Here is an 18,920-nt window from a genome sequence, read left to right as displayed (position 1 = left end):
GTCAGAGTTGACGGCTAAGTGGGCTGTATCTGAGCATATCAGAGCGCTCGAGGTGCACCTGGGATTCATCCTGGAACCTGCTGACGTGTTTTGGAAATTCATCAGCAGTGGGAAAAGGACCCCATACTGTATCTGTGTGTATAAATGTGTGCATGTAAGTGTGTGTGTATGTGAGTGTGTATATATTTGTGTGAGAGTGTGTGAAAGAGAGCGGGAAATAGCCCCTGGTGGCGTTCTGTCACCCCCCCTCGCTCCGACATCTGGTCCTGTCTCATTTACCGCAGGAGACTGTCTGTGTGATGGCTTTTTAATGCCACTGACACGGCCACACACACACACACACCCACTCACACAAACGTGCTCACACCTTGGTGGTGAAAGCCCCCTCACGTACACACTCACACACATTCATGAACACAAACCTCTATTAACATGCATATAACATTGATCCAGTGTGACAGCGTATATGATCAATAGTGCATGCATAAAACTTCTCTGGGAGTTCTCCTGTGAAGCTCTGTTAGTTAATAAATAGGGATTCCTGAATGAAGATGTTTGGCTTAGAACATAACACACACACACATGCACACACACACACATGCACACACACACACACACACACACACGCACAAACACACATCTGTCATGGAACTCTTTCCATGCTGGTATGGAGAGGATGCGCTCAGAGGCTGTCTATCAGAAAATAATGTGTGTTGTCTAATTATATTTGTGCACATAGGAATTAAAGCATATTTTCAAATATAATTTACACTGAAAAATCCAATCATTGGCAAGAATATACAGAAACATTTTCGTGCTCACCTTCGTCCCTCTTCCTCTTGCCCACATCAGCGGCTGAACTGATACCCAGAATTCCACTGATGGAGTAGGAGGAGCCGGCCGAGTCGCTGGTCACTCCTGAGACCTGTGTGGCCCCCACCGACGTCCCTGCAGACGGACCCCAAGACAACAGAAACAGTTTAAATGGGGCACTGAGATTTTACAATGAAGACACAGAAGATTTTCCAGAAACACAAGCAGGTCCAGTTGCCTGTATGACTTTGTATGACTCCTGGATGTCGGAGAAGATTCACAGATACATAAAAATGTGTTTTCTACTGAAAGCCATTTGTTTGTTTTCAGATCCGTCACAGACATTCATAAATACTTAAAGATCCACCTGAAGATCTGACAGCCGCTGACCGGATTAGTGCTGAAGCCTGAATGATCTCTGCTGCCATGTTCCACTTATTGATTCTTTTGTCTCAATAAAACATGAAATCCTTTCAAAGTCATTTAATGACCTGCAGTGGTGGGTAAGCTGAGCGAATCAAGAGAATCTCAGCAAATAATTGGACTTTCGACTAAACTGCATCAGATTTTGCTTAGTGTGATATTCTGGTTAAACTCTGCACTATAAATTGACTTGTTTATTCCTGTGTTGAATTCATGCATAAATAAAAAGGTCTTTATATGAACACTATTGTATTCTAATGTTATGCACTATTTAAAAAACGCAGTTGATGTAATATTGAGAGATAAAGAGTTTTCATATAGGATACTGCCACACATATGATGACATATGAGCTGGAACACTGGTAAAAGTTACTATTCACCAACACAAGATGTGTAGAAGATTTTTGCATGTGAGATGTTGCATGACAATTAAGCCTGGATAAAAATAAATCTAAAAAAATAATCTATAAACTCTTATGTCCAAAGTTATTTCTGAAAATGTCTGAACCATTCCCCACCAACATCAACGTCCTGACATGCATATCTTACTTGTGACGCATTCAGGACCACAGATACTGTAGAGAACAAACAAAAAAAACACACACACACACACACACACACTATAAATCCCATAACCTGTTTATTCTCTCCATAAACTCAACATAGCACTTTAATCCTCTAAAACTTTGCCGGGCTTTACGGACTCAATTGAAGGTAGAAAAAAAAAGAATCCACATAGGAGAGAGGTCTGTCTGTGTTTTGCTCCACGTTGTCTCTCTCTCTAATCTCCCCCCTGAAGGAGACAAGTTCCTTGCTGGGCGACACAGCGACATACTTGTCACCGCTTCAGTGACACACACACACACACACACACACACACAGCCTGCAACCTCTTGACACTCACACACACACACACACTGAAACATACAGTCGCTCCCTCCTCCTTGGTCCCTTATCTGTGCCCCTGTAAGCGGACGTGGGGCTGAGTGACAGTATGGTATCCCCGGAGGGACAGAAAGGTGTGGAGACAGACATCCTAATCCTCTCTCCCAGCAGACCCCCCAAACACAGAAAGACAAGACCGAAAAGGGGAAATTAAAAAAGAGAAACGACAACAAACCAGAGGATCAAGGTTCCTTCCAGCCGGTACTCCTTCACTAACGACAGGGAGAGTATAATGAATGCATATCCCTCCTTTTCCCATCACTTGATTTAGCACTTCAATTATCTGATTTTCCTTTCTCTTTCTTTTCAGTCTTTTTTTTTTTTTTTTATCACAACGTAACGCTTTTATTCTGCAAATCCAAATGTTCAATTTTCCGCCTGGGAGTGGGACCCATTTATCTGTGTAATCTGTAAGTGTGCGTGAGTGCGAAAGCGTGTGTGTCTGTGTGTGTCTGTGTGTGTGTATTCTCAGCGGGTGTAGGTGTGAATGTGTGAGGGTTTACGTGTGTGTGTCTGCTAAATGTGTGTCAAAGGCAGGAGTCAGGGAGCAGTGTGTGTGAAATTAATTTAGATTAATAGACAATGTGCGATTATGAAGATATGAGAGACACCGGAACACAATCCACTGCAGGACAAAGTGAGGGAGGGAGCGAGGGAGAGAGAGAGGCTCCTATTTATTTACTCTGAGGTATTCATTGAATAAAAAGTAGTCTGTAGTCATATAGTCAAAACAGCTATTATTGCTAGTATTTTTTGGGGGGTTCATTTAAAAAAAACTAAATAAAAATAACTATAATGATCCTCTTCTTCTTTTGATTTTTTGAAATCGTATTTGAAAATAGTACTGTTATTATTATTATTGTGACACTAATTGTGTAGATTGCCACTTTATGATCACGGCTATGGATTTCAATCACTCTCTAGGGAGAATCACACACGTTACTGCCATTGTTGTTTATTTACTTAAACTACCTTAATCTACTTTGTGTTGGGAAAACAAAAACATGGCTGAAATTACCAACTAAGGGTTACAGTACCTGTGGGCTCCTGGTTGAACTCAAATTCAAGGCAGTTGCAGTTGATGAGTTGATTTGGTTGTTACATTCAAAAGTTCAAACCAAAGCAAACTGATGCATAGCACAGAAGAATCTGCAAGCTTCATAATCCAGCTTTGTTCTGAACATCATGATCTCTTATAAGATTAATTTAGTGAGCATTACTTTGTTTTAGATCTTTGAAGGAGGTTTGTGGATCCATTATCGTGACGCTGTAACATTTAGTTTTTGGGTGATATAAAAGTTATCTTTATGATGACGTGCTTCGATGCTCTGACTTGAACAGCAGCCTTCATGTTTATTATTGTTGCTCGGAATAAGGTTTCTTTCTTTGGCAGCATTATTGCTCCTTAACAAGTTAGAAAACCCATCTGGACACACAGCACCGTTGTCAGTTTGAAGCTTGAGGAGAACAGCCCTCTGAAACATGAATTACTAAATTCATAATTTTTATTCGGGCACTGTTATTATGTAGAATTTGGAGCTTCTGAGGTGTCCTTGGTTGTGTACAGGTTTACAACGCTGTGACCATGTGACGTGTCCCCTGAGTGTGGCAGGACGCCTCAGTTGCATGTCACCTCTCCACTGTACAGACGACAACAAGGTTGAAGGGTTTTGTCACACAGAGCCCAGTTGAAGTGCAACACTGGCGGGGGAAAACTCCTCCTGTTTCTGGTCTGACCAAAAACCTACTTCTTTCATCAACAGACTATAATTTGGATGATTTGAGGATTCAAACACTGAACTTTGTGGCACATGACGTCTCACACAGTGTCCACGCAGGCTTTCTGCTGAGAGCTCAGGTGCAGAATTTCAATGCGTCTCCAAAATACAGTGGAGCACACGCACTCCACTCCTGAGACGCTCACACCACGTCGGCTCGGTACAATTTGCTCTGACAGTTGGAAACAGGATTTTATTGCAGTGACCTACCTAAACTGTGAGAAGACACTGAGCCCGGCTGGCCCGGCTGCTGAACCTTAGTCCGAATGATCCTGCAGGAGGAGAGAGGAGATATTAGTGTGTGTGTGTTTGTGTGTGTGAGAGAGAGAGAGAGAGAGAGAGAGAGAGAGAGAGAGAGAGAGAGAGAGAGAGAGAGAGAGAGAGAGAGAGAGAGAGAGAGAGAGAGAGAGAGAGAGAGAGAGAGAGAGAGAGGATTCTGAGTGACAGAGAGAACATGACCATCGTGGGAGCGCAAAACTGTTTGTGTGTGTGTGTGTGTGTGTGTGTTTGTGTGTGTGTGTGTGTGTGTGTGTGTGTGTGTGTGTGTGTGTGTGTGTGTGTGCGTGTGTGTGTGTGTGTGTGTGTGTGTTTTTGTGTGTGTGTGTGTGTGTGTGTGTGTGTGTGTGTGTGTGTGTGTGAAGTGGCTGAGGCAGGCTGACATGGCAGAGGGGCCTCACACTTCCTGCTTGGCTGCTCATGCAAGCCCTTTTTTCCTCTTTCCTTCCCTTTCTTTTCCCTTCCTCCCCCCTTTTCCTCTCCTTCTCTTCCTTTCCTCCCGTCCCCTTTCTTCCCTTTCTTTCTGTGTCTATTTCTCTCCTTGCTCCCACACACCTTCCCTCCCTTTTGTCCGCCCCTCTTTCGCTCACTCCTTCTCTCTCTTATTTCACCATCCCTCCCTCTCTCTCTGCCTCTGTGCTCAGGGGAAAGGGTTGTCATTGTACCATCGTGTTGAACCACTGAGCTGCAGCCACTTCATACATATGGAGACTGGGGCCTCTTTGCTATTCTCTTTTCCACTGGCAGACACACACACCAACATACACACACACACACACACACAAACACACACACACACACACACACACACACACACACACACACACACACACACACACACACTTAGACAGGATTCTGTTCCTCATGCTCTACTTACACCCTGTACCTGTTGCTCTAAATTCAAAACACACACACACACACACAACACACACACACATACACAATCACACACACACACACACACACCCACAGATTACGCAGACCCTCATACCTGTTGATGGAGCTGACGCTGGGGACGCTGTCGTTGTCGCACACTCTCTCGGCCAGGAGCCTGTCCCGGATCTCCCAGGCAAACATGGTGGGGTTTTGGCGTTTGTAATCGGCGATCTTGTCGACCACTTTGGGTGTAGCAACCTTTGGTTTGGATCCCCCGATCACCCCGGGGCGGATACTGCCCGTCTCATAGTACCTGCCAATCAAAGCACGGAAGACGGTCAGCGTTGGTCACAGGGAGCCAAGTAGGTTGCAGTGATACTTGAAGTGCTTCTGTCATTTTTATTTGGGATTGCTTCCAGTCCCACAGGCTGATTTAAATATTATCTTAATAGTCAAATGTGATATTAATAGTCCCAGAATGCAACAACACTATTGACGATTGATAAAGCTCAGCAGTTGTATCAGGTTGAAGTTGAAACATTCATTTAAAGTGTCCTGATCAGTTGATCACACATTGATGCTCTAGTATCAACAGCACTTACTGATGCAGATGATTAAGCAAAAGTAATCGAAATCCTTTATCAATAAAAATCCAAAAACTGTCAACGCTACCCTGAAGGAAAAAAACCCTGATTGGTGTAGATAAAAAACGACATAATAATAATTTCCTTTAAAAAATCAAAACTGTACAGTGTTGTTTTAACATCTATTAAACATGAGAAGGGGATTGGTTTCAATCCACAGTTAGAGCTCTACCGCAGGACGGATGAATTATTATTAAATAGCCCATGTTCACTGTGAGGAAGGAAGTCGTCCCTCAGCCGTCACCTATGGGCTTCTAACTGTTTTTGGACATCGATGGAGCTCAGAGGATTAAACTACATTAAACTTTGGGTATGAAGAAAGTTCCTGATTGTAATTGTTGGTTTTGATTGTTTGATAAGAACAGTTTACAAAGACAATAAGCATTGTCTAGAATGTCACTCAGCTTTACCCTTTCAAAATAAGGACCCGAGGCAAATTTCTGTCATTTGATCATCTTTACTTCTTATACTGAGAAACACACCTGCTAAAATCTCATCAGGACTTCAGCGACGGCATCGACGCTCTGAAATAATCAGCTTCTCTTCATTGCTGATGTCACGTTGGACAAAGAGTTGGCACATTTAAAGGAAAAAACACCTTTCTATTGTTTTACTGGCCCTTTCGTTCCCCTCCTGCCGGTGGTGATTTGGACATGGTTCCACTCGGTCTCAAATGTTTTCCCTCCTGGCTTTCGAGGTGGAGCGATGACCTTTCCACTTCGTTCAGAGCCTCATTCTGGCTTAAATTCAAAACCCTCGCCCCCCTCCTCCTCTACTCACACTTGATCTTGTAAAAGATGATTCACCTGCTCTCTGTCTCTTAAAAGATTCACATTTATTTACATCCGTCTTTAAAAAAATGAAATACTCACTGGGATGTTAAACACCCCTTGTTCAGAAATATACTCAACTACAGTAAAGCCAAACAAATGCAGCAGAGAGGTTACAGTCACAGTCTTTTTAGTATGAAATTCTATGTCTCTCCACTGGAGCTCAGCGAGGAAAAAGACTGTGGGTCACAGTAAAAAGGGGATTTCACACTAAAGACTAAAACTTTAGAAGATACTCGCTCGATTTTTCTAACTCAGTCTGTTGAAGCCTCATATTTGGTTCAACTGAGCATCACTGTGGTTTTGCGCTGGATAGAGGATGGTTTGTCAACCACTACAAGGAATCACTTCACGGCCAGGAGGAGGAACCACAAAGTTTACAGGTGTATGGATTTTGTATTAAGATATACTTTAAAAGAAATCATGCTTGGACAGAGATGTAAAGGAAAGCTACATTGAGTCAATGGAGAATGGAATCTTCTTGGTCCATTAATGCTAGACACTGTCTTTTCTCAAGAATGTTGTAAATATTGTCATTTTGTTTATGGGCTCTGTTACATGTTACATCTATTGCACTCCCCTCACTTGCAACTCTCTGAGATTTCTGTATTTTTTACTCCTAGTTAAAAGGGGTTTTCCTCACCCTGGTCGTGGTTAAGTAGATCTGTGAATATGAGTTTTACAAATAAATTTGATTGATTGATTGATTTTGCCTGATTGATTTTGTTATATCTACACAGTTCTATGCTGCTGTTGACCAGGTCTCCCTCATAAACTGGGTCTCTGGTCTCAGTGGGACTCACCTAAAGGTCTTATATGACCAGCATTACTAGTTGTAACGTTGGAGCCATGACAACCTGCTGCAGATACAGTTACTGTGTCGCTGATATGAATAAACATAAAGGTAAATACACCTGATTCGACCTGTGCATGATTGTTGCTTTCTTTGGCAATTTCGCTTTGTGACACCGAGGTAAGAGGAGGGTGGCATAGATACACAAACACACAAACACACACATACACACTAAAGCAAACACACGCACTCACGGATTCAGGCGTTTTGCGTCCACCATGGCTATTTCATGAATGTATTTGCATGCAGAAGGGGCATGGGGGCAGGGGTTGGGAGGACAGCAAATGCGCTACTCAGCTTGCAGAAAAGGGGGGATGCTGTGTGTGGATGCAAGCTGTCAGTCAGTCTTAAACCTGCTGCACTCTCTCTCTTCCCCCCCCCCCCTCTCTCTCTCCGTGCTGTATGGTAGAGTAATCCCCTCCGTGAAGATGTGTGTTCCTGTAAATGTGCGTTTCCTTGTCTTTCTTTTAAGTGTGGGTGTGTGTGCACGCTGCACTATGTGGGTGTGTTGCACATTTTGACGATTCACAGCTGGAGTGTAAACACAGCTAAAGGAAAAAACAATCTATTTTCAAATGGAAAACTATTTAAATTATTCACAGCTGAATCATTGGTGAATAAACGAGCATGGTTATTGATATCCGCAAGACGATGAGCCAATACATGCACACACACACACACACACACACACATGCATGCACACACACACACAGGGTGGTAGAGTTGGTGTTTTTGTTCTGCTGGCACCAGAGAGACAGAGAGGAGAGGATAAAACAACCCTCCCTCCTTCCTTCCATCCCTCGATCCCCTCTACTCCCCCCTCACGGTAACGCTTCAGTGAGTTGAACGGCCAGGACGGGGGAGAGAGAGAGAGAGGTAGAGAGAGAACGACAGAAAGAGAGGGAGAGAAAGAGAAGAGAGGTAGAACAATGAGCTACACATTTTTTGATATAGCTGAGGGTCGCTGTAGCTAATCCTTCCCCTCCGTCCCCACAAATGGTCTCTGTCTCTCATTCTTTCCTTTTTTTTCCTTTTTTCCTGCACTCTTCTTCTTTAACACGCCTTTTCCCTTTTTTTGATTGTGTTCCTTGTTCTTGTCTTTCTCCCATTCTCCATCTCCCTGTCCTTTTTTTAAGGGGGGCCTGGTGTGCAGAAATATGGTGCCACTTTCATTTTGATGCTAATTCCAAAAAGTGATGAATCTTTTCCCTTTTGTGCCCCTTTCTTCTGTGGGGGACGGAACGAGCAGGGATTTGCTCTTGAATTTAGCTTTGAAAGGGCAGAGACGGACAGAGAGAGGGAGAAAAGGGGGGGTGAGGACGAGAAATACAGGATACAGAGAGAGAGAGAGCGGAGAGAAAGGTGAAAAGGGGGGAAATGTAGAGCAGAGAACAGAGAGAGAGAGAAATAAGAGGTGAGGGGAAACGAGGGCAGACCGGTCCGGGAGGTGCAGCTCGTGCATGTTGAGGGGATTGAATCAATGACGGGATTGACACTAAATGAATGAGTGTCATGTCGCGGGAGCCTCAGTTTGACACATGTTGAGTTGAAGGACTCAAAGACGAGCCAGATGTGCAGAGTTGCAAATGTGTGGTGCAGATGTTTGAAAGCTGCCCTGCCTCACACTTCAGATATTTGACATGAAGGACGGGGGTCACAGCAACTGTCTGAGCTGTGACGTGTCGGGTCACCTCATCTCCATGTCCTCATTCAGGGTTCTCCTTTTGCTTGTTACCTGCCCAGTATCTTGCTGACACATCCGTGGCTGACTCGTAGCTGGCGTGAGATGTCGCAGGGCCGAACCCCTTGGTGGGCGAGCTCCACTATTCGCTGTCGCACGACGTCGGGGAGGGGCCTGCCGTTTACGAACACACCTCCGAGCTGGTTCACGCCACCATGCCCTGTAGAGACGAGAGAAAAGTTTTAAAGGAATCAAGTTCACGAATGAGTTCAAAGATGAGTTAGAGGGGGAAATAATTTACAAAATATAAATTAGTTTGCGGAGGTAGATAAACTCAAATGTGAGCGACCACGTGCAGCACCGAGCAACTGTGGCTTTAGCTACTGGGGTAACATGCAAAGTGTCAAGGCCCATGAAAGTAAAGGAGACAACTTATTAATCAACTTCCAAGTGACCTTGTCTTTCAGGCAATTTGATTTTTGGAAGGACAGACGGATCAAGTCATAAATGTTTCCCGTTTTCCAAAATGATCAAAGTTAGGCTGATTCTAATGATTACGATTATTTGATGACATCTCATCAGTATCTCAGCTCACTTGAGTCACTACTGAAAGTATTTTAATTCACTTTTTTGAAAACGTTCATTTAATTTAAATACAAATTTTACAGACAAGCAACGTCTTTTATTCGGCTAGCAGTATCTCTGCAGAGTCAAATAATGTCAGATGAGTGTGATTTCTTTGCTGCAACTGATTTGTCTTGCTCTGCATTTTATACAGTACCAGTTGGACAGTACTTAAGTACAAACTTAGCCCCTTTTCACCCAGGGCATAGCATATACACTAAGATCTTAAGTAAATGAAGGGATTTCAATTAATTATTGACCGCGGCCTTGCTCTGGTCCTTTACTGCAAGATACCACTAATAATCCCCCTGAGGGATGAAGGGATGAAAGTATTGAAGGAAATGAATGAAAGAGAGTAAGACTAGTATATGGTATGAGCACCAGAATGAACTGCAACAGAAAAGCTGAATCATCACATAGTTTAATAACTTGTTGTTTCATTAATGTTATACCCTGTTTAAATCCTGCAGTCGTCCTACTTGAGCCACAAGACTCAGAAAATTAGTTTCCTGTTAACTTGATTGACAAACTTCCCTTTTTAACCAATGAGCAGGGACAATAAATAAAACTGTAACAAAGCACGTTGATTTATGGGGATTTTATTTTTTAATTACTCTGTTGAGGAGCTATACAAACATGACCTGGACAAGAGGTGGGCTGCACCAGGGAGAGGTTGATGAGGAACTTTTCATTACAAAGGCGACAGTGAAAAACGTTAACGCACCAAGATGCAGTACATCTGAGAGAGAAAGAGAGACCGAAGACTTTTTGGGATAAAAACAAAAATGTCTCCCTCTCAAAACCGGTATGTGTACACACTCTATATGTGTATCTCACCAAAGGCAGAGTATAAATCAACCAGAATTTCACCACCACATAATCCACTGGCTTTTGTATTACCATAGTGATTACGTCTTTAGGGGAAACACACACACACACACACACACACACACACACACACACACACACACACACACACACACACACACACACTAATCCTAGCTGTGGGGGTAATAGATTTTAAACACATTACCCCAGCAGGGATACCCCCTAAAACACAAAGCTGTCCCCTGAACCTGTCCCCCTGTCCTCTTCCGTTCACCATCAGCATAAAATACAGCAACAAACACACACACACACAAACACAAACACACACACACATAACACATGAACAATAAATACAGAAAGTCGAATTCTGTGAAATCAAACAAAGCTATTTCCAAACAGCCTGTGTGTCTGGTCCCTGTCTTCCAACCTGTTATCTTCTAGGATATAAGAATAAGCTTCATTATACAGGTGCCTGGTGCAGACATTACAATTTGAAAAGCAATCGCTCTTTTCAAAAGGCAGCAATAAACAGACAGGTCCCTGTGAACTGGGCTCAACCCAGATACAAAGACTAAATGGCATGAACGGTAACAACCAAACTGTTAAAACATCATTATTACGTTAGCTGTGTCAAAAGTATTCAACCTCCAGTTCAGTATTTTAGATTTGAAAGGGGGATTCAGCCAATTTGACTCCTGAAACCTGATCTCTGACTTCACTTAAACCGTTATTTGTCTGTTTTTTTGGTGTCTCTTTAATAAGAGGGTGGCACTGACGATCAGCAAAATCTTTGTGGATGAGGTAGAATGAAGTAATACTCTAAATGTTAATATTAGACTATGCTCTTACTGTTTCTATTGGACAGTAATGCACATGTAACAACATGTATGCTGCACAGTTGTTCTTTAGTGCACAAAATCATTCATTTGAAATACAAAAACCTGAGTTTCAATACAGTGAAGCAGCTGGACAGATTATATTCACTTCCATCAAGGTAATATCTTCATCAGCAATTTTTTGTTATTAGGTCAGGAGTATTACACAGTAACTACGAGGGCATTTATCACAAAACTTGGTGGTAACTGAGGTGTGGATCAGGGACGAACACATAACATTGTGGTGAAGAGATCCAGGGGGGAAATTTTTCCCCACTTTCTCTAACATAATTTAATCTTTGAAGATTTTTTATGGAATAATTCATGGATCTTGATAAAAACTTGTATCCATGAGTGTGTGAAATTTGGTGCAGTTTGATTGAATGAAGGTGACTGTTGGGCCTCGATGGAGACGTGCACTCTACTGTGAGCCATGTGTCTACTTGAAAAACCACAAGTCATGTTACTGCAGATCTCTGTACAGATTGTGTGTAAAATTTGAGACACAAAAGCAGGAAACAAATTGGGTTCCTTGCATGCTGTCTGAAATACCTCAGTAAGAAATCTGTAAGAAGCATCTACTAATGGGTGCATAAAGACTGAGCTATGGCAACTAATGTCAATTTAAGTTATCAGAAAATCACAATTTTATGCAGAATGTCTCTGTCTCTGTCCTCCGACCCTCAAGTCACCGCAAATACTGGGATTTATTCCATTCCACCTTTGCTGAAATCCACAGTTTCTCTGATGTACCGGTACAAATGCTGTACTTTTGATAAAGAGTTTAGATAGATGATTATAAACACACAGAGAGATGGGGAACAACATGGAATGAGGATCTCCAGCTATAGACTGGAGGTGCTGTGGTTCAGGTTCAGCACTTACTAACTCCTGGGTCAGCATGTGTACCACCAGTGTGTGTGTGTGTGTGTGTGTGTGTGTGTGTGTGTGTGTGTGTGTGTGTGTGTGTGTGTGTGTGTGTGTGTGTGTGTGTGTGTGTGTGTGTGTGTGTGTGTGTGTGTGTGTGTGTGTGTGTGTGTGTGTGTGTGTGTGTGTGTGTGTGTGTGTGTGTGTGTGTGTGTTTAATGAGAAATAAAAGAGTAATACAGTGATTTAGTGTGATTTATTCCTGTGTTTAGCTAGAACCCTGATGATCGTAATGTCCCTCTGGGTATACTGACATGCAAAGCAATAACTGTCACACACACACACACACACACATACACACACACACACACACACATTGTCAGATATTCCTCAAAGCAAGAATGAGCATGCTGACCTACATGGCCAAATTCAAGTCTTTAACACACTTGTCCGCTGGCTGTGAATGCTTTGAATGCTGTGCATGGTTGTAAAAAGGCATTATTCCTCCCCTCCTCTCTTTATTATTATTTGTTGAAACCTTCGCCGCCTGCTCCCCTGAATAAAAAGCACAGTTTCTGCAGGGTCGTTTATAGAAGCCTACTGTGCTACGTCCTCCTCTCCACAGGTATATCTGCAGAGACGACTCTCCCTCTCTCCCTCTCTCTCTCTCCATCTGTCTCCCTCTCTCTCTCTTTCTCAGATAAGAGTAAATGAAATGGTTCTTTTCACCCTTCCTATCTGGGCCAGGGCATAAAATACGCCTTGCTTTGTACAGAGGTGGAGAGGAATGACTTGTGACCCACAAAACCCCCCAGATAACTATTTATTTACTTATCTGTGTGTTTACTGTTGGCATTAGACGTCCGGGCTCTCACTATTCTTGGGGTATAGACCACTATGGGGGATTATGTGCTTGAATTTTATTTTCCAAGCCCATACATACTGATAGGGACAAACGCAAACATTCTATATAAATTTGTTTATCGTTCTCTGTAATTCTCTGAATAGGTGGCTTAACTTTTCATTTTTCAAGGCGCAGCTGTAATATTAGTCATGAGAGGAACAGTTGTTGCAGTTTTCTATCATTTTGACAGAGATGCTTAAATGTACCTGGAATTACTTTGCGTTTTAAGAGAAATTGTATTTCTTGTGGTCAGAGGCCCAAAATAAATTATTTGGAAATATGTCAGCGTGCATGTAGAATGCAGGACTGACGTTCCCTCACAGCTTTAGTGACAGAGCTCCAGTAACTCATCACATTTCGATGAACACCAGCCAGCTTGGGAGGATTCGTTGCAAATTAGATACAAAGATTTTTGCCAAATTAGGGAGAGGGGGGGCATCTTGGCTTTTAGGGGTCTTTCTATGAGAGCAGAAACTATACAGTCTCCAGAGAGAGGCAAAGTGTTGGCAGAGGCGGCAGCTTCAATTTCATCCTGGAGAAAGGAACTCAGTGAGGGACAGAGACAGCCACAGGAGCAGGGGTCATTATGCATCCCTGTTGTATTTTATTTATTTAGCCTTTATAGGAGCTGACTTAAGAGCCCAGCACCTCCTTAAATGTTTGATTGATTCACTGTTTCCGGGAGGAAAAAATACAGAGATAAAGCAGAATATATTGGAGCTCCCCCATCCAGAAAATAAGGTCCATTAGGCTCTCTGTCTGTCTACATTCCTCTATGTCTCTCTCTCTCCCTCTCTCTCTCCGTCTCGCATCTCTCATCTGCCTCGTCACGGCCTGACGACTCAAAAATAAAGCTAAAAAGAGAAATCGCGACAAAACGCCACCGCTTCTTTCTCTTCTCCTTCTCTCTCTTTCTGTGTAAAATAAATAAGAAAGAAAAGAGGGAAGTAGAATTGACTTTAGGCTGAAACCCTGTTTGGGAACTCGGCCGCTGGAATACAGATGAAGCACATTTCCTTCAGCAAACAATGAATAGATCTGTGAGATGTGCCCGCAGCCGATTTCAGACCTATAGCGTTAGTTCATCCTGAAATGTGGAATGATTGTTATTTTATCGGCGAAGTGCAACAAATAAACAGGTTAATAAACGATTAATTTTATTTTTTTGTATTTATTATTATTTGAGGACAAAACGAATCAATGACAACTGCCTCAATTTATATATATTTACTTGCATATTTTCCGGAAACAAAGTTGTATGGAAATCTTTTTTTCTTTTTCTGTAATCCAGCCTGTATGTAATTCTCAGAGTTTATTTCCTTTTTTCTTCTCCTCAGGCGAACCCAGGAGTGGACCATGCACTAAGTAAAGGCCACAGCAGCCTCTCCTTATTATTCAACATCACTATTACCATTACAATACGTGATTATGAAATTCAGCTCATTATCATCACAATTACCTGCTATAGATTTTAAAACATCACTGCCAGCCTTTATATTATTGTCCGTCCTAATAGGCCATGAAACCATGAAACACGCTCCCGAGTCAGCAAAGTTAAAACCCAACAGTCACGGTGTTTCACCAAGGATATGAATAATATATATGTATGAAAAGAAATATATATATATATAGAGAGAGAGAGAGGGGGGGGGGGGTTAGGACAACTTTTAAATGATGAACAAAACAACAAAAAAACCGGACCTAACGTTCAGGGTTTAGGGGGAGTTCACGCACACACGCACACATAAAGAAACACTAACATGGGTCAACATTTCCACTCGCAGTCAGCTCATCCCAATCTCTTTCTCTCTATTTCTCTCTCTTTCTCTCTTTCTCTCGCTCTCTCCTCTCTCTCTCTCTCTCTCCCTCCCTCTCTCTCTCTCTTCCTCTCCTTTTCCCTTTCTCTCTATCTCTCTTTCCCGCCCCCCCCCCTCTCTGCCCCTCCCTCCTCCCCCTCTCTCCCTTGACATTTTTCGGGTGTAATCGTTTTAAAGCGTCTCCTGGCTCTGACATATATAACTTTAGCTGCGCTCTGACCGTCAGCACTGCGGATCATTGGCTTTGGTGAAGCGACAGAGAAGAAAAGAAGAATAAGAGGAAACGTGATTCGTTCTAGCTTTTGAATCAGTTATTTGACTTCTTCTTCTCCCGCTGGTTAACGCACCGTGGGAACCTCTGTCAGTCACACAACACCTGTAATTCTTCGGTGAGACTAAACTGCAGTAAAACCGTGGACTGTATATATAAGAGTAAAACATGCGGGCCACCGGATAATCTGCTCAAATACTGCAGGACCGTTTGGGTGGCTTTTTTGGTGGAGGGATTATAAACAGTTGTGACACATTTTTAAGTCAGATAAAGTAAGAACATTGTAGAAAGTGCATGGAAATCGATTAATTTAGTCATATTATTTTTGTGACCTATATTCAATCCAAGCAGGAGATTTTTATAACGAAAATGTGATATTTCAGAAATTAAATCAGGGGATATATTGACAGGTCCATGTTGTTTTGTGGTTATCCTTTAACGTTTAGTGTGTTTGTGCTCATGGAAATAAATAGAAAATAAATGTCTTAATTTGTTTTTCATTATTTATATGAACATTCATGGAGAATAGTTGCACTTGACTGAACTAAGACAGAGACAGAGAGAGAGAGAGAGAGATGGTAACTGGGGAGGGAGAGTGGACTGAAAAAACAAAGCAGGGCCCGCCATGTCACGACTGAGTGACCAAGTGTGTGTGTGTGTGTGTGTGTGTGTGTGTGTGTGTGTGTGTGTGTGTGTGTGTGTGTGTGTGTGTGTGTGTGTGTGTGTGTGTGTGTGTGTGTGTCCTCCACATCCATTTCTATGTGCTGCCATACGTCCCCCAAGCACCTGCTCTGCTGAAGTAGTGCCCTTGAGCAAGACGCTGCAGCGGTGGTGACATGCTGCGAGGCCGGACCTGTGTGTGTGTGTGTGTGTGTGTGTGTGTGTGTGTGTGTGTGTGTGTGTGTGTGTGTGTGTGTGTGTGTGTGTGTGTGTGTGTGTGTGTGTGTGTGTGTGTGTGAGTCCTGCTGGGCAGTGAAAGGAGAATTTCCCTGCGGGGGATCAACAGAGTCTCACCTTGTTATTATTATAAGACCCGGGCAGCTCCGCTCCTGCACCTGTGCATGTGTATATGTCTGTCTAAACCTGGTTATGTGCACAAACACCGCCGCTGTTTGTGGATCAAGTTCAGCTTTTAGTCATGCTTTGTTAACCCAACCTCTCTCCCCCCCCCCACTCTCTATCTCTCTCTCTCTCTCTCTCTCTCTCTCTCTCTCTCTCTCTCTCTCTCTCTCTCTCTCTCTCTCTGACCCCTGTGCCCCTCTTTCTCCTTCAAACAGGAAAACACAGCAGACCGACAACACACAACACATCACACAGAATGTAGTCCGGTAGCATTGCAATGCATTTCACAATTTAAAATAAAATCACTTCAGCTCTACAAGTAATTCTGTCAAATTTACATCTGTTCGACACGTGCACATTTATTGAATAACGAGACAAGAGAGAAGACGTTTAAGAACATTAAGTGGAACGAAGAATCGAAAATGATACGATCAAAACTCACAAAGTAATTGAGGCTCTTATTTTAGAATTCATCCCGAATTAAAACACTGCAAAAACTATCCATCTCTGATGAAGTCATGAATTAATATTTTTGTGCAAATGCAAGAAGAGATCGTTCATTTGCACGACAAAGTACTTCCACATAACTTAATCTGTCTCAAAATATGTTATAATAAATAACAGCCTCTTTATTTAAATTATCGAATATTAAGAACATGATTTAATGCGCATAAATAATGGGCGCAATATTTCAACGCTGTTGCAGATTAAATAGAGATAAATAAATGAATTAAAAAAATTAAAAATACTTTAACAATTAGAGGAGGGATGTAGTCTATTTTAAATGTTTTGTGTGGAGCGTGTGTTGCATCTTTAAATGCTCTACTCCACTGTTATTCCTACAGAATGCGCACTAGCAGAGTCGCTGGGCAGGGGGCTGGTTGAGTTCAGGGAACATGCAGATTGAGGAAATTATAAACACTTAAACTTACTGTGCATTGCCGCAAACGGGTCGTGCTTACAGTGAATCTCCATCATTGAACTGGCTGCAGGGCCCCAGTAAGATGGGGGGGCTGTTAAAACACCACCGGACGGCCCGCAGACCCTGACCTCCGTTGCAGAGAAAGAGGAGGCAGGCGACCGGCTCCCTTCAAAAGATATTCAACTTTTCTTTTCTTGATTGATTAGCCAAAAAAATGAAGCTTCAGGTGAGGGACTGGGTGACGCTGCTCACAGGCGACTTTATCTCGGAATAAAAACGGGAGGTTTGTGGGTGGACGGCGTCAAAACTACGCATCAGTGCCGGGCTCCCTCCTCCTGGGGTCGGGACACCACAGCTGCTCGGTCCCGGTGTCCACACAACCGGAGGAGGGACGAGACAGCGACGGAGCTCATTGTACCAGTCCAGGCATGTGAAAATGTAAAAGTTCTGCAAAAATAAAAAGAATAAAAAAAATATGCATGCAAGCTTAAAAAAAAAAAAAAGAAAAAGGTATAGCCTCCCTCCCTTTCTCCTTCTCGGTCCGCTGGCTGTGACCCCTGAACTGTGCTGTTGGTGTGTGGGGTGAAGGTGTGTGGGGGGGTGAAGTTTCTCCTTTCAGTCTGTCAAACAATATTTTTTAAGAAAACTCAAAAAAAAAAATTGCAGGAAAAGAAAAATCCCCAATTTTTTTTTTTTTTTTTTTTTAAGCAACAAAAATATTCGTTACAGATCCTGGTGTGTCTCTGTTTGGTTTCCCTTCAGGTTACTGGCGAGCATCGTCCTCGGCGGCTGCTCTCACTCTGACACTTACATCTCCCATCAGTGAAGCGAGTGGGCGCTCACATCTTGAAGTCCCATATCCACCAATGCCAGAATGAGAAACCAATATAGAAATGCAAGCGGGGGAAAAAAGACGCTTGTATAGGATTGTGGTTTATAGGAGCAGAGGGGTGAGTGGAGAGTTGTTATCCTTGTCTCTCTCTCTCTCTCCTCGGAAGGACTCTCTCTCCTCTCCTCGGCTTCTCCGGGAGTTTGGAGACAGAATGGAAAGGGAAAAAAATGTCCCGTCCAGATTCAGAGGCGACTTTCCTCCGCGGTCACGCCAGGGAAACAACCGGTGGATCCTTCCGCTCAGCTGCCTGCGCCCGGACGCGTCCTCGGTGGTCGTCCTCGGTGGTCGCGCACACGCCGCGTTTCAGGACCTGCTCTCGTGCGGACAGCGCTCCCAGCCCCCCGGAACCCTAAGCTCCACGCGCCGGCCAGCTGCCCGTCACTCACGTCGACCTCAGCCAATCAGGAGGCGAGCTCTGCCGTCACGTCACCGCCGGCCCCCCTGCTAGAGCCGGGCGGGGGGGAGGGCGACGGCGATAGGCTGCTGCGAATCCCGTGGGTCAACGCCGCGCACGCATTGTCCCTCCACCAATGGGGGGTGCGACAGCGGGGAGTGGATGATCATATGTTTAATTTCAATTAGCCGAGTAAAAAAGCTAATGCCTTTATACCCGTTTGCGCTCAATTTATTCATGTCAATATTAAATGGATAATTAATCGAGTATTACCTAAAATGAGGCTTAGTTGCAGCAAGGTTTTATAAAAAGAGGGGATGCTCAGTAATTCAAAGAGAAATTATA

At 43.2% G+C, this 18,920-nt stretch overlaps 1 protein-coding gene across 1 annotated transcript in view; it reads right to left on the bottom strand.

Moving 5' to 3' along the window:
- Positions 1-17,342, bottom strand: part of pax5 (paired box 5) — a 41,590-nt gene extending 24,248 nt beyond the window's left edge. Inside the window, exons 1-5 of the mRNA XM_061091962.1 lie at positions 17,300-17,342; positions 9,174-9,339; positions 5,227-5,424; positions 4,170-4,231; positions 823-948 (exon numbers count right to left, since the gene is read on the bottom strand). Coding sequence (XP_060947945.1) covers positions 823-948; positions 4,170-4,231; positions 5,227-5,424; positions 9,174-9,339; positions 17,300-17,342 — 595 coding nt within the window. The remainder of the gene's footprint in view (positions 1-822; positions 949-4,169; positions 4,232-5,226; positions 5,425-9,173; positions 9,340-17,299) is intronic.
- Positions 17,343-18,920: the final 1,578 nt, after the last annotated feature.

This window comes from Limanda limanda, chromosome 2 (genome assembly GCF_963576545.1).
Source record: "Limanda limanda chromosome 2, fLimLim1.1, whole genome shotgun sequence".
Lineage (NCBI taxonomy): Eukaryota > Metazoa > Chordata > Actinopteri > Pleuronectiformes > Pleuronectidae > Limanda > Limanda limanda.
This window is presented reverse-complemented; position numbering and strand designations above follow the sequence as displayed.